A 27,572-nucleotide genomic window follows, 5' to 3' on the forward strand; every position below is an offset into this window, starting at 1 on the left:
AGACATCAATGGGGAGAGCCGGCTGAAAAAAAAGCCTAGCGTAAAGCTCCGTAACGCAGCCCCATTGATTCCTATGGGGAAACTAAATTCATGTTTACACCTAACACCCTAACATGAACCCCGAGTCTAAACACCCCTAATCTTATACTTATTAACCCCTAATCTGCCACCCCCAACATCGCCGACACGTACATTATATTTATTAACTCCTAATCTGCCGCTCCGGACATCGCCGACACCTACATTATACTTATTAACCCCTAATCTGCTGTCCCCAACATCGCTGACACCTACATTATAATTATTAACCCCTAATCTCCCACCCCCAATGTCGCTACAACCTACCTACACTTATTAACCCCTAATCTGCCGCCCCCCCACGTCGCCGCCACTATAAAAAACATATTAACCCCTAAACCTCCACACTCCTGCATCTCAAACACTAGTTAAATATTATTAACCCCTAATCTGCCGCCCCTAACATCGCCGCATCCTACCTACATTTATTAATCCCTAATCTGCCGTACCCAAAATCGCTGCTACTATACTAAATTTATTAACCCCTAAACCTAAGTCTAACCCTAACACCCCCTTACTTAAATATAATTAAAATAAATCTAAATAAAACCTACTATTAATAACTAAATAATTCCTATTTAAAACTAAATACTTACCTATAAAATAAACCCTAAGATAGCTACAATATAACTAATAGTTACATTGTATCTAGCTTAGGGTTTATTTTTATTTTACAGGCAAGTTTTTATTTATTTTAACTAGGTAGAATAGTTATTAAATAGTTATTAACTAATTACTAACTACCTAGCTAAAATAAATACAAATTTAACTGTAAAATAAAACCTAACCTGCCTCACACTAACACCTAACCTTACACTACAATTAAATAAATTACCTAAATTAAATACAATTACCTAAATTACAACAAAAAAAACCCACTAAATTACACAAAATAAAAAACAAATTATCAGATATTTAAACTAATTACACCTAATCTAATAGCCCTAGCAAAATAAAAAAGCCCCCCCCCAAAAAAAAAAAAAACCCTAGCCTAAACTAAACTACCAATAGCCCTTGAAAGGGCCTTTTGTGGGGCATTGCCCCAAAGAAATCAGCCCTTTTACCTGTAAAAAAAAATACTAACAACCCCCCCAACAGTAAAACCCACCACCCACACAACCAACCACCCAAATAAAATCCTAACTAAAAAAACCTAAGCTCCCCATTGCCCTGAAAAGGGCATTTGGATGGGCATTGCCCTTAAAAGGGCATTTAGCTCTATTGCTGCCCAAACCCTAATATAAAAATAAAACCCACCCAATAAACCCTTAAAAAACCTAACACTAACCCCCGAAGATCCACTTACAGTTTTGAAGACCGGACATCCATCCTCAACGAAGCTGGGAGAAGTCCTCAACGAAGCCGGGAGAAGTCTACATCCAAGCTGGCAGAAAGGGTCCTCCAGACGGGCAGAAGTCTTCATTCAGACATCTTCTATCTTCATCCATCCGGCGCGGAGCGGGTCCATCTTCAAGACATCCTCTTCTTCCGACGTCTAAAGAAGAATGAAGGTTCCTTTAAATGATGTCATCCAAGATGGCATCCCTTGAATTCTGATTGGCTAATAGAATTCTATCAGCCAATCGGAATTAAAGGTGAAAAATTCCTATTGGCTGATGCAATCAGCCAATAAGATTGAGCTTGCATTCCATTGGCTGTTCCAATCAGCCAATAGAATGCAAGCTCAATCCTATTTGCTGATGCAATCAGCCAATAGGATTGCAGCTCAATGATCCAATCAGCCAATAGGATTGAGCTCACATTCTATTGGCTGATTGGAACAGCCAATAGAATGCAAGCTCAATCCTATTGGCTGATTGCATCAGCCAATAGGAATTTTTCACCTTTAATTCCGATTGGCTGATAGAATTCTATCAGCCAATCGGAATTCAAGGGACACCATTTAAAGGAACATTCATTCTTCGTTAAACGTGGGAGGAAGAGGATGCTCTGCGCCGGATGTCTTGAAGATGAACCCGCTCCACGCCGGATGGATGAAGATAGAAGATGCCATCTGGATGAAGACTTCTGCCCGTCTGGAGGACCACTTCTGCCGGCTTGGATGAAGACTTCTCCTTCATTGAGGACTTCTTGCCACTTTGTTGAGGACTTCTCCCGGATTCGTTGAGAATGGATGTCCGGTCTTCAAAACTGTAAGTGGATCTTCGGGGGTTAGTGTTAGGTTTTTTTAAGGGTTTATTGGGTGGGTTTTATTTTTATATTAGGGTTTGGGCAGCAATAGAGCTAAATGCCCTTTTAAGGGCAATTCCCATCCAAATGCCCTTTTCAGGGCAATGGGGAGCTTAGGTTTTTTTAGTTAGGATTTTATTTGGGGGTTGGTTGTGTGGGTGGTGGGTTTTACTGTTGGGGTTTGTTTGTATTTATTTTTACAGGTAAAAGAGCTGATCTCTTTGGGGCAATGCCCCGCAAAAGGCCCTTTTAAGGGCTATTGGTAGTTTAGTTTAGGCTAGGGTTTTTTTTTATTTGGGGGGGGCTTTTTTATTTTGATAGGGCTATTAGATTAGGTGTAATTAATTTAAATATCTGATAATTTGTTTTTATTTTGTGTAATTTAGTGTTTTTTTGTTTTTTGTAATTTAGGTAATTGTATTTAATTTAGGTAATTTATTTAATTGTAGTGTATGGTTAGGTGTTAGTGTAAGATAGGTTAGGTTTTATTTTACAGGTAAATTTGTATTTATTTTAGCTAGGTAGTTAGTAAATAGTTAATAACTATTTAATAACTATTCTAAAAATAAATACAAACTTGCCTGTAAAATAAAAATAAAACCTAAGGTAGATACAATGTAACTATTAGTTATATTGTAGCTATCTTAGGGTTTATTTTTTAGGTAAGTATTCAGTTTTAAATTGGAATTATTTAGTTATTAATAGGTTTTGTTTAGATTTATTTTAATTATATTTAAGTTAGGGGGAGTTAGGGTTAGGGTTAGACTTAGGTTTAGGGGTTAATAAATTTAGTATAGTGGCGGTGACGTTGGGGGCGGCAGATTAGAGGTTAATAAATGTAGGTAGGTGGCGGTGATGTTAGGGGCCGCAGATTAAGAGTTAATAATATTTAACTAGTGTTTACGATGCAGGAGTGCGGCGGTTTAGGGGTTAATATGTTTATTATAGTGGCGGCGATGTCGGGAGTGGCAGATTAGGGGTTAATCATTTTATTTTAGTGTTTGTGATGCGGGAGGGCCTTGGTTTAGGGGTTAATAGGTAGTTTATGGGTGTTAGTGTACTTTTTAGCACTTTAGTTATGTGTTTTATGCTACAGCTTTGTAGCGTAAAACTCATAACTACTGACTTTAGAATGCGTTACGAATCCTGCGGGATAGGCTTTACCGCTCACTTTTTGGCCTCCAAAAAAAAGCTTGTAATATCGGCGCTATGGAAGTCCCATTGAAAAAGAGTATACGCAAATTGCGTAAGTTAATTTGCAGTACGGCCAAAAAAGTGTGCAGGACAGCTGTAGTGAAAAAGCAGCGTTATAACCCATAACCCTACTTTTTTACTCATAACGCAAAACTCGTAATCTAGCCGAAAGATTGTTAAAAACACTGCTGCCATATAATATTTAAGACAAAAACTTCAAATACTTTTTTTTTTTTTAAATCTTTCTCAAAAATTATCTTATGACCTTATATTTTGAAAGAGAAGCTGAAAGTTGAAACATACTGATTATTGGACCTTTGTCACCTTAATAATAGCAAACCCTCAAGTTCAATAAGAGTGTGACCATTTTCAGCTAGGATGCAATAATGGGGGGGTGTCCTTTGAAGACAAGAACTTGCAGGCTACAACCCTACCAACTAAAAGGTATTCATTGTGTTAGATCTTTTAACTATATTATAAAATAACTCAATGGTATATGCCGTAATGAAAGAAAAGCCCTTATATATATATGGTGTTCCTATCCACTTGTCATATTCCTTCTTATTTGTTTATTTTTTTAGTTTCTCTGGAAGTAGCCTAATCCCATAAAATTGTTTAAAAGTAATATGATTCCAAAAATGGAACTTAAACTAGGCAATTTGTCATAAAAAAATAAAACTTAACCAACTAAAAATGCCTTGTGGATAAGACCACTTACACCTTTTTTCCTTTTGCATGAACCTAGGTCCAAATGAGGACTCTTGTATGTTACATTATAATATAACAACATCTTATGGATGTGACCTATTAATAAGTTGTATTGTACTATTATTGCATTTTGTTAAAAAAAAACTTTAATAAAAAAGCTTGTAAAACACCAACTATCATTTCATCTGTATATCTATTATTTCTCAGCTACACCCTTATTTACTATGACCCAGTCATTGATTCATCCAGGCCCTAATTTCTCATTAGTCAAAAGTAGACAACTGCCTGGGGTACCTTTACTAACAGTGGTGTCTCGTAGGCTGATGAAGTGAATAAACTTTCTAACCTACTTACATTTGATCTGCTTCAAACATATATGACAAGTACTAGCAGATATCTCACTGAGGAACTAGAAGAGATATGACTGCAGTGAACACACAATAGTGAGCATAAGTAAGGAGCAGGTGTTTTAGGCACCTAAGTAACCCGTGCCTTCACATATGTTAAGAATACTCTTGCACAGAATTTTCTGTTTATTCTATGAACTACTCCACACCTCTTTTCTAATGACCCATTTCCAGTTTCACTTACAAAACCTTTCCAGTATGTCTTATTTTCCATTCAGTGGTGAGTTCTGGGAATTGCTGAACACATCCAGTAATAATTGTAGTGCCCCCTGTTCTTAAAGATATATCGACAGCCATAAATGTGTAGAACAGACCCTTTTTCATGATCTTTGCTCTAACAAGGCAAGGGCAGGGTTAAATGAGGAAAAATGGAAGTTAAAGAAGAAAAAGTAATTAACAGTGATGATCAGACAGATCTCTGGAATATAATAGGAAAAAAATTCCCAGATCTGAATAAACGACCAACTTTATAGTTCACCTGCATTGCTTTATCTATTGTGATTCTGCTGACTATAGCGCTCTATCATGGATACTTTGTTGCCTATATTTGTAATTCAGATTCATCATAGTTACTTGATGGCTTGAAAGAGACAACCAGCAACAGTCAATGGCCATCCCTTAAAAAAGACAGAGATAGGCACCAAGAGTTTTCCTTTTCAGATGTGGACTTGAAGCCCTAACAGACAGGCTGAGAGTGCAGAGATTCCTTTTTCAGGGAATACATTTTGACACTGTACAATGAGGTCAGCAAACCTCTCAAGTGATTAAAGGGACAGTCTAGTATAAATTAAACTTTCATTATTCAGATAGGACTTGTAACTTTAATCAACTTTCCAATTTACTTTTATTATCAAATTTGCTTTTTTCTCTTGGCATTCTTAGTTTAAACTAAACATAGGTAGGCTCATATGCTAATTTCTAAGCCTTTGAGGGCTGCCTCTTATCACATGCTTTATAAATCTCTTTTCAACACAAAGAGACAGAAAGTACACATGGGCCATATAGATAACACTGTATAAAGGCACAGGGGGTTATTTAAGATTTAGCACAAAACAATGCTAAATTTAAGACAATAGATAATAAACAGTCACAGTCATGTGATCAGGGGGCTGGAAGAAGGTTCCTAGATACAAGGTAATCACAGAGGTAAAAGTTTATTAATATAATTGTGTTGTTTATGCAAAACTGGGGAATGGGTAATAAATGGATTATCTATCTTTTAAAACAATAACAATTCCATGGTAGACTGTCCCTTTAATAGACTGGAAACAATCACACAGGCTGCCCCAGGAATACAAAAACTGTTTGCTGTTCTGCATTTGTTTGCTACCTATTCCATCCAGTTGGTATCCAGCCTTTTTGTTGGAATAAGTCAACCAATATGTTCATGTCACCTTTACACAGTTACAAATGTACTTTTTACAGTTTTTGGCAATATGTCAGCCTGCGTAGCACAACGTCCCTGTTATATATCTTACACTGCTTCACAATTACCCCAAGTATGAAACTTCTGACAACTTTAGACTCATGTCAGAATGGTGCATTTGTTTGTAAGTAGGTTGACAAAATAATAACTGTACATATTTATGACAACCCTATCTCCACAGCTACCGTTCATTCACTGCTGTCCTGTGCATCACATTTGTTACTATGAGGTTAAACTGTTTTAAAATAATTTTTATTGTTGAAAGTTCTTCCACAAGGGATGAGCAACTGTATTTCCCATATGGGGAAGTTCACGTCTTAAGTTGATGGCTTGATAAATAGGGCCCTTTAAATTTCTAATATGTGTCCTCCCCTCACTTATCTCAGCCCTCTTCATAATTTCCTATTGGTTGTAAGTTGAGTAACCATTTACACTTTTTATTATGCGTCATAAGTACTGTGTGTTTCATGTATTCCATGTAATCTTTTGTAAAGTTATGCAAAATGTGTTGTTGCTCTATATGACCGATACTAGAAAATGCTAATACTGCCTCCTCTTTTATTTCTCCGTGTTGACCTACTGACTTTTTTTTGTTAGTGGCTGAGAGGGTGGTTTGCACTGAGTAAACATTTCAGTTTGACATACTATTGTACTGAAATCTTTTGTAATGTGCAAGTGTGCATCATGTCATTGTATGTTAATAATCTTAAAGGGATAGTAAACCCAAGAATTATATTTCATGATTCGGATAGAACATAGAAATTTAAATAACTTTCCAATTTACTTCTATGATCAAATTTGCTTCATTCTTTTGTTATCCATTGCTGAAGGAACAACATTGCACTACTGACAGGAAGCTGAACACATCTATTTAGCCAATCACAAGAGACAAATGTATACAGGCACCAATTAGTAGCAGCTCCCACTGGTGTATGATATGTGCATATTCTTTTTCAACAAGGGATACTAAGAGAACAAAGCACATTTGAAAATAGAATTTAATTTAAAAGTGTCTTAAAATGATATGCTCTATCTGACTCATGCAAGTTTATTTTTTACTTTACTATTCCTTTAAGGCTTCAAAATACCTATCTGTCAGCTGCATGAAATGGATTTAGCATTATGTGCGTTAAAGGTGCAAAAAAAGTATGTTTTTTTTTTTTTAATCAAAGACAGAAAATGCTCATTCTGTGTTAATAAAATTAATATTTAGCAATTTGGAAAGTAACGGAAATAAAACTGTATGATACTGACATAGCAAAGCCTTAAGTTAACATTAGACTAAGCTGGGCAACGTATCCACCAGTATTTGTGACGAGCAGGTTGCCTGCTACCCCCAGTTATAATTGCACAAGAAAGTTCTTATGCAGTGCCACCCACTCCTCTTGTGCTACAGCAGGAACTGTGATCAGAGGGATTTATCTTGTCATCTCAGAGGTGGTGGAGAAGTTAAAGAGACATAACCCCCCCAAAAAAATATTTTGATACTCAGAGTGCAAAATAATTATTTTTTTCCAGTTTATTTCCATTATCAAATTTACTTTGTTCTCTTGGTATCCTTTGTTGAAACGCAAGTAAGAAGGTGTAGGAGAGGGCACATGACTGGATTAATAAATGGCAGCAGTGTTATACATTTGCAAGAACAGTAGGTGGCAGCAGGGTTTCCTGTCATGTATTGCTCCAGATATGTGCACGCTACCTACCTAGGTATCTCTTCAATCATAAAAAACAAAGTCAATTTGATCATTGAAATAGATTGCTAACTTTTTTTAAAGTGTATGCTCTGTCTGAATCACAAAAGAAACATTTTTGGTTTCATGTCCCTTTAAAAAGCAGCTATCACCTGATCATATGACCAGTTATAGCTGTTTAAAAATTGTATTTAAGTATGCACCGTGCACCAGCATTTTAAACACGGCACTTGCTCAGGCAGCCTAAGTTGCTTGCACCATCTGGTAATGACTCAATTTGTTAATAGCTGACATGATACAAGCGCCACTGGCGATCTATCTGAGCATCTGCATTATTTAACCCCTTAATGACCACAGCACTTTTCCATTTTCTCTCCGTTTGGGACCAAGGCTATTTTTACATTTTTGAGGTGTTTGTGTTTAGCTGTAATTCTCCTCTTACTCATTTACTGTACCCACACATATTATATACCGTTTTTCTCACCATTAAATGGACTTTCTAAAGATACCATTATTTTCATCATATCTTATAATTACTATAAAAAAAATTATAAAATATGAGGAAAAAATGGAAAAAAACACACTTTTTCTAACTTTGACCCCCAAAATCTGTTACACATCTACAACCACCAAAAAACACCCATGCTAAATAGTTTCTAGATTTTGTCCAGAGTTTAGAAATACCCAATGTTTACATGTTCTTTGCTTTTTTTGCAAGTTATAGGGCCATAAATATAAGTAGCACTTTGCTATTTCCAAACCATTTTTTTTTTTCAAAATTAGCGCTAGTTACATTGGTACACTGATATCTTTCAGGAATCCCTGAATATCAATTGACATGTATATCATTTTTTTAGTAGACATCCCAAAGTATTGATCTAGGCCCATTTTGGTATATTTCATGCCACCATTTCACCGCCAAATGCGATCAAATACAAAAAAATCGTTCACTTTTTCACAAATTTTTTCACAAACTTTAGGTTTCTCACTGAAATTATTTACAAACAGCTTGTGCAATTATGGCATAAATGGTTGAAAAATCTTCTCTGGGATCCCCTTTGTTCAGAAATAGCAGACATATATGGCTTTGGCGTTGCTTTTTGGTAATTAGAAGGCCGCAAAATGCTGCTGCGCACCACACGTGTATTATGCCCAGCAGTGCAAGGGTTAATTAGGAAGCTTGTATGGAGCTTGTAGGGTTAAATTTAGCTTTAGTGTAGTGTAGTAGACAACCCAAAGTATTAATCTAGGTCCATTTTGGTATATTTCATGCCACCATTTCACCGCCAAATGCGATCAAATAAAAAAAAACGTTCCCTTTTTCACAAACTTTAGGTTTCTCACTGAAATTATTTACAAACAGCTTGTGCAATTATGGCACAAATGGTTGTAAATGCTTCTCTGGGATCCCCTTTGTTCAGAAATAGCAGACATATATGGCTTTGGTGTTGCTTTTTGGTAATTAGAAGGCCGCAAAATGCCACTGCGCACAACACGTAAGTTATGCCCAGCAGTGAAAGGGTTAATTAGGTAGCTTGTAGAGAGCTTGCAGGGTTAATTTTAGCTTTAGTGTAGAGCTCAGCCTCCCACCTGAAACATCAGACCCCCTGATCCCTCCCAAACAGCTCTCTTCCCTCCCCCACCCCACAATTGTCCCCGCCATCTTAAGTACTGGCAGAAACTCTGCCAGTACTAAAATAAAAGGTATATTTGGGCTTTTTAGTGTGTGGTTTTTTTAGCATATTTACATATGCTGCTGTGTAGGATTCCCCCTTAGCCCCCAACCTCACTGATCCCCACCAAACAGCTGTCTAACCCTCCCCCTCTGCCTTAATGGGCGCCATCTTGGGTACTGGCAGCTGTCTGCCATACCCAGTTAAGAAAAAAGTGTTGTGTTTTTTTTAGAAAAAAATCACTTTTTCTGTAGTGTAGCTTCTCCCCCCACCCAAGACCAACCCTCCAACACTCCAAAATAACTTTATTATTTTATTTATCTATTAGTGGCCTTTTGCCCCACATATGTATTTTTTAACTTTTCTGTAGTATAGCGGTTCCCACCCGCTCCCGCCCGTGCACGCACCCGCCCGCCGCGCCCCCGCGCGCCCCCCCGTCGGCTCCGCCCCCGATCCCGCCCCCCTCCACCTTAAACAGCTCACCGATGGCCGCCCACCCGCCTCCCAAGTCGGCTCCCACCCACTAACAATACCGGCCATCGATGTCCGGTGCAGAGAGGGCCACAGAGTGGCTCTCTCTGCATCGGATGGCCATGTAAGGTTATTGCAGGATGCCTCCATATCGAGGCATCACTGCAATAACCGGAAAGCAACTGGAAGCGATCAGGATCGCTTCCAGCTGCTTTCCACACTGAGGACGTGCAGGGTACGTCCTCAGGCGTTAACTGCCTTTTTTTTGAGGACGTACCCTGCACGTCCTCGGTCATTAAGGGATTAAAATGCTGATGCACTGAGAATATCTAGCTATGCTTCACATGCACATGCAGAGAAAAATGTTATCACTAAAACAGTCAGAGCTTTTACTAGAAGCATTTTTGCCATTACATGTACATTACAAATATGTTTCTGTGTAAAGATGTAATTCATCTAAGTGCATTTAATTTTGACTGTAATGTTCCTTTACCTTGTGGAAAGCAGCTTGCACCACAAGGGCTCCAAAGAAGTCTCCGCTGCTTAGTAAAGAGAGCCCAATTAGGAATTGAGGCTTATAACATAAGGAAGCAGGGGCAAAACTACAGGGGGTGCAGAGGTCACAGGTGTGACTGGGCCCCTGAGGGTGGGGGCCCAGCTTTTAAAAAAAAAAAAAAAAATTATATATTTTTTTATAAATATATTTTTTTTTAATAAAAACTTTAACCTACCACTGCCTGCACTGATATCATGTGAGTGTGACATGACTACAGGGGTTAGTGTTTCTGTTTTACCCATTGGAGTTTATGGGGGGTAGTTATCAAGCCTTCAACCTCAAATACGCTGGAATTCCGCAGCGTATTTGTGGCGAGGCTGATTCGCCTTAGTTATCAAAGGCTAGAGACCGGCAAAAGTAGAACTCAGTCCGACACAGATCGATTCTTACGTCACTCCAGATGTTCCGCACACAAGTGCGGCACAATCGGACTACTTTTGCTAGTTATCAAAAAACTAGCAGGTACGCTCGGCACTTTTCCGGCCCAGCGTACCTGGTTTTCAATCCGCCACCCTGGAGGCGGCGGATCCCATAGGAATCAATGGGAGTCTGACCATAGCGAAAGTACAAGTTCGCTGCTGACAGACATCCCATTCATTCCTATGGGAGCTGTCTACACCTAACACCCTAAAATGTACCCCGAGTCTAAACACCTCTAATCTGTCCCCCCTACACCGCCGCAACTAAATAAAATGATTAACCCCTAAACCGCCGCTCACGGAGCCCACCGCAAGCTACTCTATACATATTAACCCCTAAACCGCCGCTCCTGGAGCCCACCGCCACCTACATTATACCTAGTAACCCCTTATCCTGCCCCCCCTATACCGCCGCCCTCTATAATAAAGTTATTAACCCCTATCCTGCCGATCCTGCACCTCGCCGCAAATAAATAAATAGTTTAACCCCTAAATTGCCGCTCCCTGACCCTGCCGCAACCTATATTACATTTATTAACCCCTAATCTGCCCCCACTACAGATTCAAGTTCAATCCGATTGGCTGATCCAGTCAGCCAATCAGATTGAGCTCGCATTCTATTGGCTGATCGGAACAGCCAATAGAATGTGAGCTCAATCTGATTGGCTGATTGGATCAGCCAATCGGATTGAACTTGAATCTGATTGGCTGATTCAATCAGCCAATCAGATTTTTCCTACCTTAATTCCGATTGGCTGATAGAATCCTATCAGCCAATCGGAATTGAAGGGACGCCATCTTGGATGACGTCCCTTAAAGGAGCCTTCATTCGTCGGTAGTCCGTCGGGAAAGAAGGATGTTCTGCGTCGGTGGGATGAAGATTCAAGACCCGGCTTGAAAGATGACCTCGCCCGGATAGAAGACTTCTTCAGCGCCTCTTGGAAGATGACATCGCCCGGAGGGAAGATTTCTTCAGTGCCGCTTGGAGGATCACTTCATCGGATGGAACATTTCTTCAGCGCCCCTTGGATGATCACTTCTGCCGCTCTGGATGTCCTCTTCGGTTCCATCGCTGCTCGGTTGAGTGAAGACGACTCAAGGTAGGATGATCTTCAGGGGATTAGTGTTAGGTTATTTTAAGGGGGGTTTGGGTTAGATTAGGGGTATGTGGGTGGTGGGTTTTAATGTTGGGGGGGTTGTATTTTTCTTTTACAGGCAAAAGAGCTGAATTCTTTGGGGCATGCTCCCACAAAAGACCCTTTTAAGGGCTGGTAAGGTAAAAGAGCTTTGAACTTTTTTAATGTAGAATAGGGTAGGGCATTTTTTTTATTTTGGGGGGGTTGTTATTTTATTAAGGGGCTTAGATTAGGTGTAAGTAGCTTAAAATTGTTGTAATATTTTTAAAATGTTTGTAACTTATTTTTTTTATTTTTTGTAACTTAGCTTTTTTTATTTTTTGTACTTTAGTTAGTTTATGTAATTGTATTTAATTGTAGTTATTTGTAGTTAATTTATTTAATTTATTTAATTTATTTAATTTATTTAATGATAGTGTAGTGTTAGGTTTAATTGTAACTTAGGTTAGGATTTATTTTACAGGTAATTTTGTATTTCTTTTAGCTAGGTAGTTATTAAATAGTTAATAACTATTTAATAACTATTCTAACTAGCTAAAATAAATACAAAGTTACCTGTAAAATAAATATAAATCCTAAGATAGCTACAATGTAATTATTAATTATATTGTAGCTATCTTAGACCTAGATTTAGAGTTTGGCGGTAGCCGTCAAAACCAGCGTTAGAGGCTCCTAACGCTGGTTTAGGCTACCGCCGGTATTTGGAGTCAGTCAGGAAAGGGTCTAACGCTCACTTTCCAGCCGCGACTTTTCCATAACGCAGATCCCCTTACGTCATTTGCGTATCCTATCTTTTCAATGGGATCTTTCTAACTCCGGTATTTAGAGTCGTGGCTGAAGTGAGCGTTAGAAATCTAACGACAAAACTCCAGCCGCAGAAAAAAGTCAGTAGTTAAGAGCTTTCTGGGCTAATGCCGGTTTATAAAGCTCTTAACTACTGTGCTCTAAAGTACACTAACACCCATAAACTACCTATGTACCCCTAAACCGAGGCATCCCCACATCGCCGCCACTCTATAAAAATTTTTAACCCCTAATCTTCCGCTCCGTACACTGCCGCCAACTACGTTATCCCTATGTACCCCTAATCTGCTGCCCCTAACACCGCCGACCCCTATATTATATTTATTAACCCCTAATCTGCCGCCCCCGCTATCGCTGACCCCTGCATATTATTATTAAGCCCTAATCTGCCGTCCGCACGCCACCGCCAGCTACATTATAGCTATGTACTCCTAATCTGCTGCCCCTAACACCGCCGACCCCTATATTATATTTATTAACCCCTAATCTGCCCCCCTCAACGTCGCCTCCACCTGCCTACACTTATTAACCCCTAATCTGCTGAGCGGACCGCACCGCTACTATAATAAAGTTATTAACCCCTAATCCGCCTCACTCCCGCCTCAATAATCCTATAATAAATAGTATTAACCCCTAATCTGCCCTCCCTAACATCACCGACACCTAACTTCAAGTATTAACCCCTAATCTGCCGATCGGAGCTCACCGCTACTCTAATAAATTTTTTAACCCCTAAAGCTAATTTTAACCCTAACCCTAACACCCCCCTAAGTTAAATATAATTTTATTCTAACGAAATAAATTAACTCTTATTAAATAAATTATTCCTATTTAAAGCTAAATACTTACCTGTAAAATAAACCCTAATATAGCTACAATATAAATTATAATTATATTATAGCTATTTTAGGATTTATATTTATTTTACAGGTAACTTTGTATTTATTTTAACCAGGTACAATAGCTATTAAATAGTTAAGAACTATTTAATAGCTAAAATAGTTAAAATAATTACAAAATTTACCTGTAAAATAAATCCTAACCTAAGTTACAATTAAACCTAACACTACACTATCAATAAATTAATTAAATAAACTACCTACAATTATCTACAATTAAACCTAACACTACACTAGCAATAAATAAATTAAATACAATTCCTACAAATAAATACAATTAAATAAACTAACTAAAGTACAAAAAATAAAAAAGAACTAAGTTACAAAAAACAAAGCCCTGATTAGGGCCCTTTGCGGGGCATGTCCCAAAGAATTCAGCTCTTTTGCCTGTAAAAAAAAAACATACAATACCCCCCCCAACATTACAACCCACCACCATCATACCCCTAATCTAACCCAAACCCCCCTTAAATAAACCTAACACTAAGCCCCTGAAGATCTTCCTACCTTGTCTTCACCTCGCCGGGTATCACACCGATCCGTCCTGGCTCCAAAATCTTCATCCAAGCCCAAGCGGGGGCTAGACATCCATCATCCGGCGGCTGAAGAGGTCCAGAAGAGGCTCCAAAGTCTTCATCCTATCCGGGAAGAAGAGGCGATCCGGACCGGCAACCATCTTGATCCAAGCGGCATCTTCTATCTTCATCCGATGAGAACCGGCTCCATCTTGAAGACCTCCACCGCGGACCCATCTTCTTCTTCCGACGACTTCCCGACGAATGACGGTTCCTTTAAGGGACGTCATCCAAGATGGCGTCCCTCGAATTCCGATTCGCTGATAGGATTCTATCAGCCAATCGGAATTAAGGTAGGAAAATTCTGATTGGCTGATGGAATCAGCCAATCAGAATCAAGTTCAATCTGATTGGCTGATCCGATCAGCCAATCAGATTAAGCTTGCATTCTATTGGCTGTTCCGATCAGCCAATAGAATGAGAGCTCAATCTGATTGGCTGAATTTTCCTACCTTAATTCCGATTGGCTGATAGAATCCTATCAGCCAATCGGAATTCGAGGGACGCCATCTTGGATGACGTCCCTTAAAGGAACCGTCATTCTTCAGTTGGACGTCGTCGGAAGAAGATTGGTCCGCGCTGGAGGTCTTCACGATGGAGCCGTTCCTCATCGGATGAAGATAGAAGATGCCGCTTGGATCAAGATGGTTGCCGGTCTGGATCGCCTCTTCTTCCCGGATAGGATGAAGACTTTGGAGCCTCTTCTGGACCTCTTCAGCCACAGGATTATGGATCGCCAGCCCCCACTTGGGTTGGATGAAGATTTTGGAGCCAGGACCGATCGGTGATACCCGGTGAGATGAAGATAAGGTAGGAAGATCTTCAGGGGCTTAGTGTTAGGTTTATTTAAGGGGGGTTTGGGTTAGATTCGGGGGTATGTGGGTGGTGGGTTGTAATGTTGGGGGGGGTATTGTATGTGTTTTTTTACAGGCAAAAGAGCTGAATTTCTTGGGGCATGCCCCGCAAAGGGCCCTGTTCAGGGCTGGTAAGGTAAAAGAGCTTTGAACTTTTTAAATTTAGAATAGGGTAGGGCATTTTTTTTATTTTGGGGGGCTTTGTTATTTTATTAGGGGGCTTAGAGTAGGTGTAATTAGTTTAAAATTGTTGTAATATTTTTCTAATGTTTGTAAATATTTTTTTATTTTTTGTAACTTAGTTCTTTTTTATTTTTTGTACTTTAGTTAGTTTATTTAATTGTAGTTATTTGTAGGTATTGTATTTAATTAATTTATTGATAGTGTAGTGTTAGGTTTAATTGTAGGTAATTGTAGGTATTTTATTTAATTTATTTATTGATAGTGTAGTGTTAGGTTTAATTGTAACTTAGGTTAGGATTTATTTTACAGGTAAATTTGTAATTATTTTAACTATTTTAGCTATTAAATAGTTCTTAACTATTTAATAGCTATTGTACCTGGTTAAAATAAATACAAAGTTACCTGTAAAATAAATATAAATCCTAAAATAGCTATAATATAATTATAATTTATATTGTAGCTATATTAGGGTTTATTTTACAGGTAAGTATTTAGCTTTAAATAGGAATAATTTATTTAATAATAGTTAATTTATTTAGTTAGATTTAAATTATATTTAATTTAGGGGGGTGTTAGGGTTAGGGTTAGACTTAGCTTTAGGGGTTAATACATGTATTAGAATAGCGGTGAGCTCCAGTTGGCAGATTAGGGGTTAATGTTTGAAGTTAGGTGTCGGCGATGTTAGGGAGGGCAGATTAGGGGTTAATACTATTTATTATAGGGTTATTGAGGCGGGAGTGAGGCAGATTAGGGGTTAATAACTTTATTATAATAGCGGTGCGGTCCGCTCGGCAGATTAAGGGTTAATAAGTGTAGGCAGGTGGAGGCGACGTTGTGGGGGGCAGATTAGGGGTTAATAAATTATTATTTATATTGTAGCTATATTAGGGTTTATTTTATAGGTAAGTATTTAGTTTTAAATAGGATTAACTTAGTTAATAATAGAAATATTATTTAGATTTATTTAATTAATATTTAAGTTAGGGGGGGTGTTAGGGTTAGTGTTAGACTTAGGTTTAGGGGTTGATAATTTTATTACAGTGGCGGCGGTGTAGTGGGGAGCAGTATAGGGGTTAATACATTTAATATAGGTTGCGGTGGGTTCAGGGAGCGGCGGTTTAGGGGTTAAACTATTTATTTATTTGCGGCGAGGTGCGGGATCAGCAGGATAGGGGTTAATAACTTTATTATAGAGGGCGACGGTATAGGGGGGGCAGGATAGGGGTTACTAGGTATAATGTAGGTGGCAGCGGTGTCCGGGAGCGGCGGTTTAGGGGTTAATACATTTATAAGACTTGCGGCGGGGTCTAGGAGCGGCGGTTTAGGGGTTAGTAACTTTATTTAGTTGCGGGGGGCTCCGGGGGCGCCGGTATAGGGGGGTAGAACAGTGGAGATAGTGTGGGTGCTTAGTGACAGGCTAGCAAGAAAGCTGTCAAACAGCCGAAGAGCAGCGAGATTGGATGAGTGATAACTCTCACAGTCCGCTGCTCATTCGCCGTACTTGGTGCGCGGCTTTTTGACAGCTTTACTTGATAACTTAGGCAAATTTTTTTCAGGTCCTCGGCGACGACGTGAGGCGAGCTTAGGCGGGCGTATTGGGCCGGCGAAGGCAGGAAAGTTGACACGTTGATAACTACCCCCCTATGTGTGTATGTATGTATGTGACTGTGTGTGTATTTATGCATGTATGTGTGTATGTATGTATGTGACTGTGTGTGTATTTATGCATGTATGTGTGTATGTATGTATGTGACTGTGTGTGTATTTATGCATGTATGTGTGTATGTATGTATGTGACTGTGTGTGTATTTATGCATTAATGAAAAAGTGGCTAAACAAAATTTGCCCTGTGCAATGTCTTTAGTCCATTAGTCGTTAAAAACATTTGTTGCAGTGTGTTATTTCCCTTTAAAGCGAGCTTTGAGCAGACTACAGGTACAGATTGCTACATGCGGATTAATACACTCTCACTCACCCCGCTCTTCATGCGGTAGCCTCACTCGGTCTGTCCTCCCGGATCTGACTCCTTTCACAGCAGAAGGAAGAGGTCTTACCTGGTGCAGAGTGTCCGCTTGCAACCTCCACAAACGCGGTTCCTGTTACGCTCCTTACTTTCACAGCTCGCCCGGTCACAGCTGCACTCTAGCGCTGCCTTCCACTGAGGGGTGCGATCCAAAAGCAAACTCCTTCCTGTTTGCAATTAACTTAAAGTGGAAAAGAAAAAGCGGATCCATCCGATACTTTCCAAAACACAGTGACTTTATTGTAGCAGTTTTCTTTCACAAATAATTGTTTGAAAAAACTACAGAGACACACACTTAAAATCATGGGAGTTGATACGATATGAGGTTCGGTTTTAGTCTTACATGTTTCGGCGGATCCTGACCGCCTTAATCATAGACCATACCGGAAACCTCTGTACCTGTAACCCTTTTACCTGAGTACAGGTACACGCCCTCAAACATTTACTCCAATCATATAAATACAATGGGATTTAAACGGCTTGGCAACAAAGAACATTATTCTATTAACTTACATAGATAGATCATAATTCTATACTAATTCTTTATATAACATATTAAAAAGAGACATAATTAAGGCAGAAAAAACTCATTTATAATAACTTAGAAGACTAACTTCTAACAAATCCATAGAAAGCGTATTTTTTCAGCTGTTGTGGTATATTTAATATAGCCTTTACTTAGCGACTTTTTACAATAAATTGTTTCAACTTATCTTTTAATAATATAACAATTTTTAATTAAATCTATTATTACTCTCAATTTTAGTGAAACAATAACTTCATATGGTTTGCGTTATTATAATAAGTTAGAAGGTGTTGTGACTTAAAAAAAAATGTCCTCCTTTTTTTCCCCCTCACCAAAAGTGTACAGATCCACAGACATAAAGTATTAAATAGTTATCTAATACAATCTCATATATATATATATATATATATATATATATATATATATATATATATATATATACTTCTATTAACTCAATTTTAACTTTAGATTTAATATATCTGTAGAACTGACACAAGAGGTGCTAAACCAAATTTTGCTAGATAATAATTTTATCCTTAATTTAACTATTTATTAATAAATAGTTAAATTAAGGATAAAATTATTATCTAGCAAAATTTGGTTTAGCACCTCTTGTGTCAGTATTAGATAACTATTTAATACTTTATGTCTGTGGATCTGTACACGTTTGGTGAGGGGGGAAAAAAGGAGGAAATTTTTTTTTTAAGTCACAACACCTTCCAACTTATTATAATAACGCAAACCATATGAAGTTATTGTTTCACTAAAATTGAGAGTAATAATAGATTTAATTAAAAATTGTTATATTATTAAAAAGATAAGTTGAAACAATTTATTGTAAAAAGTCGCTAAGTAAAGGCTATATTAAATATACCACAACAGCGGGAAAAAATACGCTTTCTATGGATTTGTTAGAAGTTATCTTCTAAGTTATTATAAATGAGTTTTCTCTTGTTAAGTGTATCTAGTCCACGGTTTATCCATTACTTGTGGGATATTCTCCTTCCCAACAGGAAGTTGCAAGAGGATCACCCACAGCAGAGCTGCTATATAGCTCCTCCCCTAACTGTCATATCTAGTCATTCTCTTGCAAGCCTCAACCAAGATGGAGGTCGTAAGAGGAGTGTGGTGTTTTATACTTAGTTTATTCTTCAATCAAAAGTTTGTTATTTTTAAATGGTGCCAGAGTTTATCTCAGGCAGTATTTAGAAGAAGAATCTGCCTGCGTTTTCTATGATCTTAGCAGAAGTAACTAAGATCCTATGGCTGTTCTCACATATTCTGAGGAGTGAGGTAACTTCAGAGAGGGAATGGCGTGCAGGTTTTCCTGCAATAAGGTATGTGCAGTTAATATTTTTCTAGGGATGGAATTTGCTAGAAAATGCTGCTGATACCGAACTAATGTAAGTAAAGCCTTAAATGCAGTGATAGCGACTGGTATCAGGCTTATTAATAGAGATACATACTCTTATAAAAATGTAATATAAAACGTTTGCTGGCATGTTTAATCGTTTTTATATGTATTTGGTGATAAAACTTATTGGGGCCTAGTTTTTTTCCACATGGCTGGCTTGAATTTTGCCTAGAAACAGTTTCCTTAGGCTTTCCACTGTTGCAATATGAGTGGGAAGGGCCTATTTTAGTGCTTTTCTGTGCAGATAAAATTACTGATACAGACATCCAGCTTCTTCCTGCATGATCCAGGACATCTCTGGAGGGATCAAAAGGCTTCAAAGTCGTTTTTGAGGGAGGTAAAAAGTCACAGTAGAGCTGTGGCAGTTGTTGTGACTGTTTGAAAAAAACAAAACAAAACAAAACAAAAAACGTTTTTGTCTTTTATTATTCAGTTTTGGGTATTAAGGGGTTAATCATCCATTTGCAAGTGGGTGCAATGCTCTGCTAACTTGTTACATACACTGTAAAAATTTCGTTAGTGTAACTGCCTTTTTTCACTGTTATTTCAAATTTTGACAAAATTTGTGTTTCTTAAAGGTGCAGTAACGTTTTTTTTATATTGCTTGTAAACTTGTTTAAAGTGTTTTCCAAGCTTGCTAGTCTCATTGCTAGTCTGTTTAAACATGTCTGACACAGAGGAAACTACTTGTTCATTATGTTTGAAAGCCATGGTGGAGCCCCATAGGAGAATGTGTACTAAATGTATTGATTTCACCTTAAACAGTAAAGATCAGTCTTTAACTATAAAATAAATATCACCAGAAGATTCTGACAAGGGGGAAGTTATGCCGACTAACCCTCCCCAGGTGTCAGACCCTTCGCCTCCCGCTCAGGAGATGCACGCTAATATGGCGCCAATTACATCAGGGACGCCCATAGCGATTACCTTGCAGGACATGGCTGCAATCATGAATAATACCCTGTCAGAGGTATTATCCAGGTTGCCTGAATTAAGAGGCAAGCGTGATTGCTCTGGGGTTAGGAGAAATACAGAGCGTGCAGATGCTGTAAGGGCCATGTCTGATACTGCGTCACAATATGCAGATCATGAGGACGGAGAGCTTCAGTCTGTGGGTGACATCTCTGATTCGGGGAAACCCGATTCAGAGATTTCTAATTTTAAATTTAAGCTTGAGAACCTCTGTGTGTTGCTTGGGGAGGTATTAGCTGCTCTGAATGACTGTAACACAGTTGCAGTACCAGAGAAATTGTGTAGGCTGGATAAATACTATGCGGTACCGGTGTGTACTGATGTTTTTCCTATACCTAAAAGGCTTACAGAAATTATTAGCAAGGAGTGGGATAGACTGGGTGTGCCTTTTTCCCCACCTCCTATATTTAGAAAAATGTTTCCAATAGACGCCACTACACGGGACTTATGGCAGACGGTCCCTAAGGTGGAGGGAGCAGTTTCTACTTTAGCAAAGCGTACTACTATCCCGGTTGAGGACAGTTGTGCTTTTTCAGATCCAATGGATAAAAAATTGGAGGGTTACCTTAAGAAAATATTTATTCAACAAGGTTTTATTTTACAGCCCCTTGCATGCATTGCGCCTGTCACGGCCGCGTCGGCATTCTGGTTTGAGGCCCTGGAAGAGGCCATCCATACAGCTCCATTGACTGAAATTATTGACACGCTTAGAACACTTAAGCTAGCTAACTCATTTGTTTCTGATGCCATTGTTCATTTGACTAAACTAACGGCTAAGAATTCCGGATTCGCCATCCAAGCGCGTAGGGCGCTATGGCTTAAATCCTGGTCAGCTGACGTGACTTCGAAGTCTAAATTACTCAACATTCCTTTCAAGGGGCAGACCTTATTCGGGCCTGGTTTGAAGGAAATTATTGCTGACATTACTGGAGGTAAGGGTCACACCCTTCCTCAGGACAGGGCCAAAGCAAAGGCCAAACAGTCTAATTTTCGTGCCTTTCGAAATTTCAAGGCAGGTGCAGCATCAACTTCCTCCGCTTCAAAACAAGAGGGAACTTTTGCTCAATCTAAGCAGGCCTGGAAACCTATCCAGTCCTGGAACAAAGGCAAGCAGGCCAGAAAGCCTGCTGCTGCCTCTAAGACAGCATGAAGGAACGGCCCCCCTATCCAGCGACGGATCTAGTAGGGGGCAGACTTTCTCTCTTCGCCCAGGCGTGGGCAAGAGATGTTCAGGATCCCTGGGCGTTGGAGATCATATCTCACGGATATCTTCTGGACTTCAAAGCTTCCCCTCCACAAGGGAGATTTCATCTTTCAAGGCTATCTGCAAATCAGATAAAGAAAGAGGCATTCCTACGCTGTGTGCAAGACCTCCTAGTTATGGGAGTGATCCATCCAGTTCCGGCGTACGACAAGGACAGGGTTTTTTATTCGAATATGTTTGTGGTTCCCAAAAAAGAGGGAACCTTCAGACCAATTTGGATCTAAAGATCGTAAAACAAATTCCTCAGAGTTCCATCTTTCAAAATGGGAAACTATTCGGGGACCATCCTACCCATGATCCAAGAAGGTCAGTACATGACCACAGTGGACTTAAAGGATGCCTACCTTCACATAAAGATTCACAAAGATCATCATCGGTTTCTAAGGGTTTGCCTTTCTAGACAGGCATTACCAATTTGTAGCTCTTCCCTTCGGGTTGGCTACAGCCCCGAGAATCTTTACAAAGGTTCTGGGCTCACTTCTGGCGGTTCTAAGACCACGAGGCATAGCGTGGCTCCGTATCTAGAAGACATCCTGATACAGGCGTCAAGCTTTCAAGTTGCCAAGGTCTCATACAGAGATAGTTCTGGCATTTCTGAGGTCGCACGGGTGGGAAAGTGAACGAGGAAAAGAGTTGCTCTATCCCCACTCACAAGAGTCTCCTTCTTAGGGACTCTTATAGATTCTGTAGAAATGAAAATTTACCTGACGGAGTCCAGGTTATCAAAGCTTCTAAATGCTTGCCGTGTTCTTCATTTCCATTCCGCGCCCTTCGGTAGCTCAGTGTATGGAGGTTATCGGCTTAATGGTAGCGGCAATGGACATAGTGCCATTTGTGAGCCTTCATCTCAGACCGCTGAAATTATGCATGCTGAGTCAGTGGAATGGGGATTACACAGATTTGTCCCCTCTGCTAAATCTGGGTCAAGAGACCAGAGATTCTCTTCTCTGGGTGGTTGTCTTGGGTACACCTGTCCAAGGGTATGACCTTTCGCAGGCCAGATTGGGACAATTGTAACAACAGATGCCAGCCTTCTAGGTTGGGGTACAGTCTGGAATTCCCTGAAGGCACAGGGATCGTGGACTCAGGAGGAGAAACTCCTTCCAATAAATAGTCTGGAGTTAAGACCGATATTCATTGCTCTTCTGGCTTGGCCTCAGTTAGCAACACTGAGGTTCATCAGATTTCAGTCGGACAACATCACGACTGTGGCTTACATCAACCATCAAGGGGGAACCAGGAGTTCCCTAGCGATGTTAGAAGTCTCAAAAAATAATTCGATGGGCAGAGTAACACTCTTGCCACCTGTCAGCAATCCATATCCCAGGCATGGAGAACTGGGAGGCGGATTTTCTAAGTCGTCAGACTTTCCATATGGGGGAGTGGGAACTCCATCCGGAGGTGTTTGCTCAGCTGATTCATCGTTGGGGCAAACCAGAGTTGGATCTCATGGGCGTCTCGCCAGAATGCCAAGCTTCCTTGTTACGGATCCAGGTCCAGGGACCCAGAAGCGACGTTGATAGATGCTCTAGCAGCGCCTTGGTTCTTCAACCTGGCCTTATGTGTTTCCCACCATTTCCTCTGCTCCCTCGACTGATTGCCAAAATCAAACAGGAGAGAGCATCCGTGATTCTGATAGCACCTGCGTGGCCACGCAGGACTTGGTATGCAGACCTAGTGGACATGTCATCCTTTCCACCATGGACTCTGCCTCTAGACAGGACCTTCTGATACAAGGTCCTTTCAATCATCCAAATCTAATTTCTCTGGGACTGACTGCATGGAGATTGAACGCTTGATTCTATCAAAGCGTGGCTTCTCTGAGTCATTCATTGATACTTTAATACAGGCACGAAAGCCCTGTTACCAGGAAAATCTACCACAAGATATGGAGTAAATATCTTTATTGGTGTGAATCCAAGAATTGCTCATGGAGTAAGGTTAGGATTCCTAGAATATTGTCTTTTCTCTCCAAGAGGCTTGGACAAAGGATTATCAGCTAGTGCCTTAAAGGGACAGATTTTCTGCTCTGTCTATTCTTTTGCACAAGCGTCTGGCAGAGGTTCCATACGTCCAGCGCATTTTGCCAGGCTTTGGTAGAATTATGCCTGTGTTTAAACCTGTTGCTCCCCCCGTGGAGCTTAAACTTGGTTCTTAAGGTTCTTCAAGGAGTTTCCGTTTGAACCCCTTCATTCCATTGATAATAAACTTTTATCTTGGAAAGTTCTGTTTTTGATGGTTATTTACCTCGCTCGGAGGAGTCTCTGAGCATCTCTTACAATGTGATTCTCCTTATCTGATTTTTCATGCGATAAGGTAGTTCTGCGTACCAAACCTGGGTTTTTTAACCTAAGGAGGTTTCTAACAAGAATATCAATCAAGAGATTTGTTTGTTCCATCGTTGTGCCCTAATCCTTCTTCAAAGAAGTAACGTCTTTTACATAATCTGGACGTAGTCCGTGCCTTGAAGTTTTACTTACAAGCTACTAAGGATTTTCTTCAAACATCTTTCCTGTTTGTCGTTTACTCTGGACAGAGGAGAGGTCAAAAAGCTTTGGCAACTTCTCTTTCCTTTTGGCTTCGGAGCGTAATACGCCTAGCCTGGACAGCAGCCCCCTGAAAGGATTACAGCTCATTCTACTAGAGCTGTGGCTTCCACATGGGCCTTCAAAAATGAGGCCTCTGTTGAACAGATTTGCAAGGCTGCGACTTGGTCTTCGCTTCACACTTTTTCAAAATTTTACAATTTTGATACTTGCTTCTTCGGAGGCTGTGTTTGGGAGAAAGGTTCTTCAGGCAGTGGTTCCTTCCGCTTAATCCTGCCTTGTCCCTCCCATCATCCGCAGGGCCGGATTTACATCTCAGGTGGCTGTAGGCACAAAAACCTGAATATCCCACAAGTTATGGATGATCCGTGGACTGGATACACTACAAGAGAAATAAATTTATCAGGTAAGCATAATTATGTTTTTTCTTCACTTATTATGTCTCTTTTTAATATGTTATATAAAGAATTAGTATAGAATTAGATCTATCTATGTAAAGTTAATAGAATAATTGTTCTTTGTTGCCAAGCCCGTTTAAATCCCATTGTATTTATATGATTGGAGTAAATGTTTGAGGGCGTGTACCTGTACTCAGGTAAAAGGTTACAGGTACAGAGGTTCCGGTATGGTCTATGATTAAGGCGGTCAGGATCCGCCGAAACATGTAAGACTAAAACCGAACCTCATATCGTATCAACTCCCATGATTTTAAGTGTGTGTCTCTGAAGTTTTTTCAATGATTATTTGTGAAAGAAAACTGCTACAATAAAGTCACTGTGTTTTGGAAAGTATCGGATGGATCCGCTTTTTTCTTTTGTATTTATACATGTATGTGTGTATGTTTGTGGAACCAGAAAATTACAGACCTTGTTACTACAGCATTGGGGGGCAGGGGGTAAACAGTGTCACTATACAGTACCACTATATACAGTATGGGGGATGGACCATGTCACTGACTACTGTGGTCACTTTATAAAGTACTGGGTGGGTAGGGTCAGGCCAGCCATCTCGCTGGCAGATTACAGACTGTGTCACTAACTTACTATATACAGTACTGGGGGGTTAAACAGTGTCCCTATATACAGTAATAGGGGGTCAGACCATCTCACAGACTGTGGGCACAGGGTACCTCCTTTTGCAGACATGTAATCTGATTCACATTTTTTTTCTGTGTTAAATGTAAAAAAAAAAAAAAGTATTAAATTCACTTTTTTTTGGAGGGGGAGGGGTGGATGGGGGGCCCCTTCTTAGATTCTTGCACCTGGACCCTGTGGTTTCTAGTTAAGGAAGTTTCCCTATCAGGCCCGGACTGGCAATAGCCTGTTCCCTACTAGTTCCTGTTTAAAATAATCTTTCTAATTCAATTTTATAGCTTAAAATTTGACAAACATTTTAAAATAGTTCAGATTTATTTTATGTTTTTTTTAAAAAAAATCTTACCCCATATATTACACTAGTTATTGTAATATGTGCATGAAAACATGGCTCTATATTCTCTATTGCTTATACATGACTAAAAAGCTGTAATATTTAAATATATTCATTTTATTGCTTATTTTACTTGTACTTTTCTAGCAAGAGAAGCTGGGAGACATCTGTTTCTCTCTTCGATATGTGCCCACTGCAGGAAAGCTCACTGTAATTGTGCTGGAGGCCAAAAATCTGAAAAAGATGGATGTAGGAGGACTTTCTGGTGGGTTTTGTCAAGCTGTTGAAAATATTAGCCAGGTATATGTTTGTTTCATTTTCTAGTAATATTTAAGAACTTTTTCTCATAATTTTTTTATTGAATATCTTAATCCTTTGTGAAGACAAAGTAAATACAGAGTTTGACTCTATTAAAGAACAACATCCAGCAGATAAACAATAGGAAAGGGCAGCAGTGTGTTAAATATACATAACGTTCTAAGGTACTTGCAATATGAAATAGGAGAGTTAAAAAAGGGGAAGAGAAAGTTAAAAAAAATTTACACCATAAATAGATGACTCCACAGACAAAGACAAAACAGCCTGTTACAAAGTATTAAATTCATATCCTAAAATGAAAAGCATGAAAATGGTAAAGGAGGGGGTAGAGATAGTTTGTTGGGGTTGATGCTGCATCTTTGCAAGTTTGCAGTTTAGTTCATTAAAAAAAAAAAGTATCTCAAAAAATGAAGATAGCGCCATGTAGCAATTGTAACCATATCGGAGACAAATCTTTGACCCCATACTAGGCATTCATTGCATTCCAATAAGACTCAACACCATTACTGGGGTGTAAAAGGCCGTAACCAACTTTATTAAAATATAAATAACAAATATTCTGTAAACATAACTTCAAAGCCACATAAAACCCAATAGAGGGGCTTGCACCAGCCCAAATGTACATTCCACTGGCTTAATCACCAGGTACATCCAAAAGTCTTTCTCAACCCTTAGGGAGGTACCAAATTATCATCAACTTAAACATAAATAATTCAAGCATCCCGCCAACCCACAGCTGCGACAATACAAACCATAGGGAGGGAGGGAGGGAGCGTCTCCTGTCTTTGTTCTTACTTTTCAGGAAAAGACCCAACTTCCACTTCCCCCAACCTGTATCTTCTCCTTAGCCACCTTATTGACCTGTCTATGATCCCCACTCCATGGCCTAAGTGGGGTCAAAAACCCCTCCTCTTACTATCCGGGGTTACATTTTACAATATTCACTGAAATAAATTTATATATAAATATACACGCACAATTTAAAGGATACGTATCAGTGTTTACACCATACAGGATAGATTCTAAAAATATATATAAATTACTCCTTCACTTTTTACATACTTTATCAAAATCCAAAGCAATTTTGATGATAAAAGTAAAATAGAACTGTATGTAAGAAAAAAAACACCACCCTGCACAAGAACTAGTGTTAACATGTTCATATTTAGGGTTAGATTTATCAATAATCGAGCGGACATGATTCGCTGTCAGCATTTAACATTGCACAAGCATTTCTAGTGAAATGCTTGTGCAATGCTGCCCCCTGCTCACTGGCGGCCAATTGGCCCCGAGCAGGGGCTGTCAATCATCCAGATCGGATTGGGATGATTTTAATCCGGCCACCTAAAAGGTGGCTAACAGGAAACGAAGAGGCTCTGAAGCAGCATCCGCTGCTTAATTAATGGAGCCCTTAGAGTCAACTGGTTATTTGTGGAAGTGCAGAGCTTGAGAATTTTCATTAATGAGTACTTAAAGCCAATCATTTATGCTATTTAAAGACTAATGTTTTGTTTCCCTAAGAACTTAAAGGGACACTGAACACAGAATTTGTCTTTTGTCATTCAGATAGAGCATGCAATATTAATAAACTTTCTCATTTACTCCTATAATCAAATTTTCTTCATTCTCTTGGTATCTTTATTTGAAATGAAAGAATGTAAGTTTATATGCCGGCCCATTATTCACCCACCAATAAACAAGTGCTTTCCATGGTTCTGAACCCAAAATAGCTTATCTGCCTTATTTTTCAAAGAAAGAAAGCAATAGGAAGAGGACAAATTGATAATAGGAGAAAATTGGAAAGTTGCTTAAAATTG

At 39.2% G+C, this 27,572-nt stretch overlaps 1 protein-coding gene across 1 annotated transcript in view; it reads left to right on the forward strand.

Annotated features, from left to right (window-relative positions):
* The window catches only part of SYT5 (synaptotagmin 5), a 207,716-nt gene that overhangs the window by 153,857 nt on the left and 26,287 nt on the right, over positions 1-27,572 (forward strand). Inside the window, exon 6 of the mRNA XM_053689941.1 lies at positions 25,585-25,702. Coding sequence (XP_053545916.1) covers positions 25,585-25,702 — 118 coding nt within the window. The remainder of the gene's footprint in view (positions 1-25,584; positions 25,703-27,572) is intronic.

This window comes from Bombina bombina, chromosome 8 (genome assembly GCF_027579735.1).
Source record: "Bombina bombina isolate aBomBom1 chromosome 8, aBomBom1.pri, whole genome shotgun sequence".
In the NCBI taxonomy this organism is placed as follows: Eukaryota; Metazoa; Chordata; class Amphibia; order Anura; family Bombinatoridae; genus Bombina; species Bombina bombina.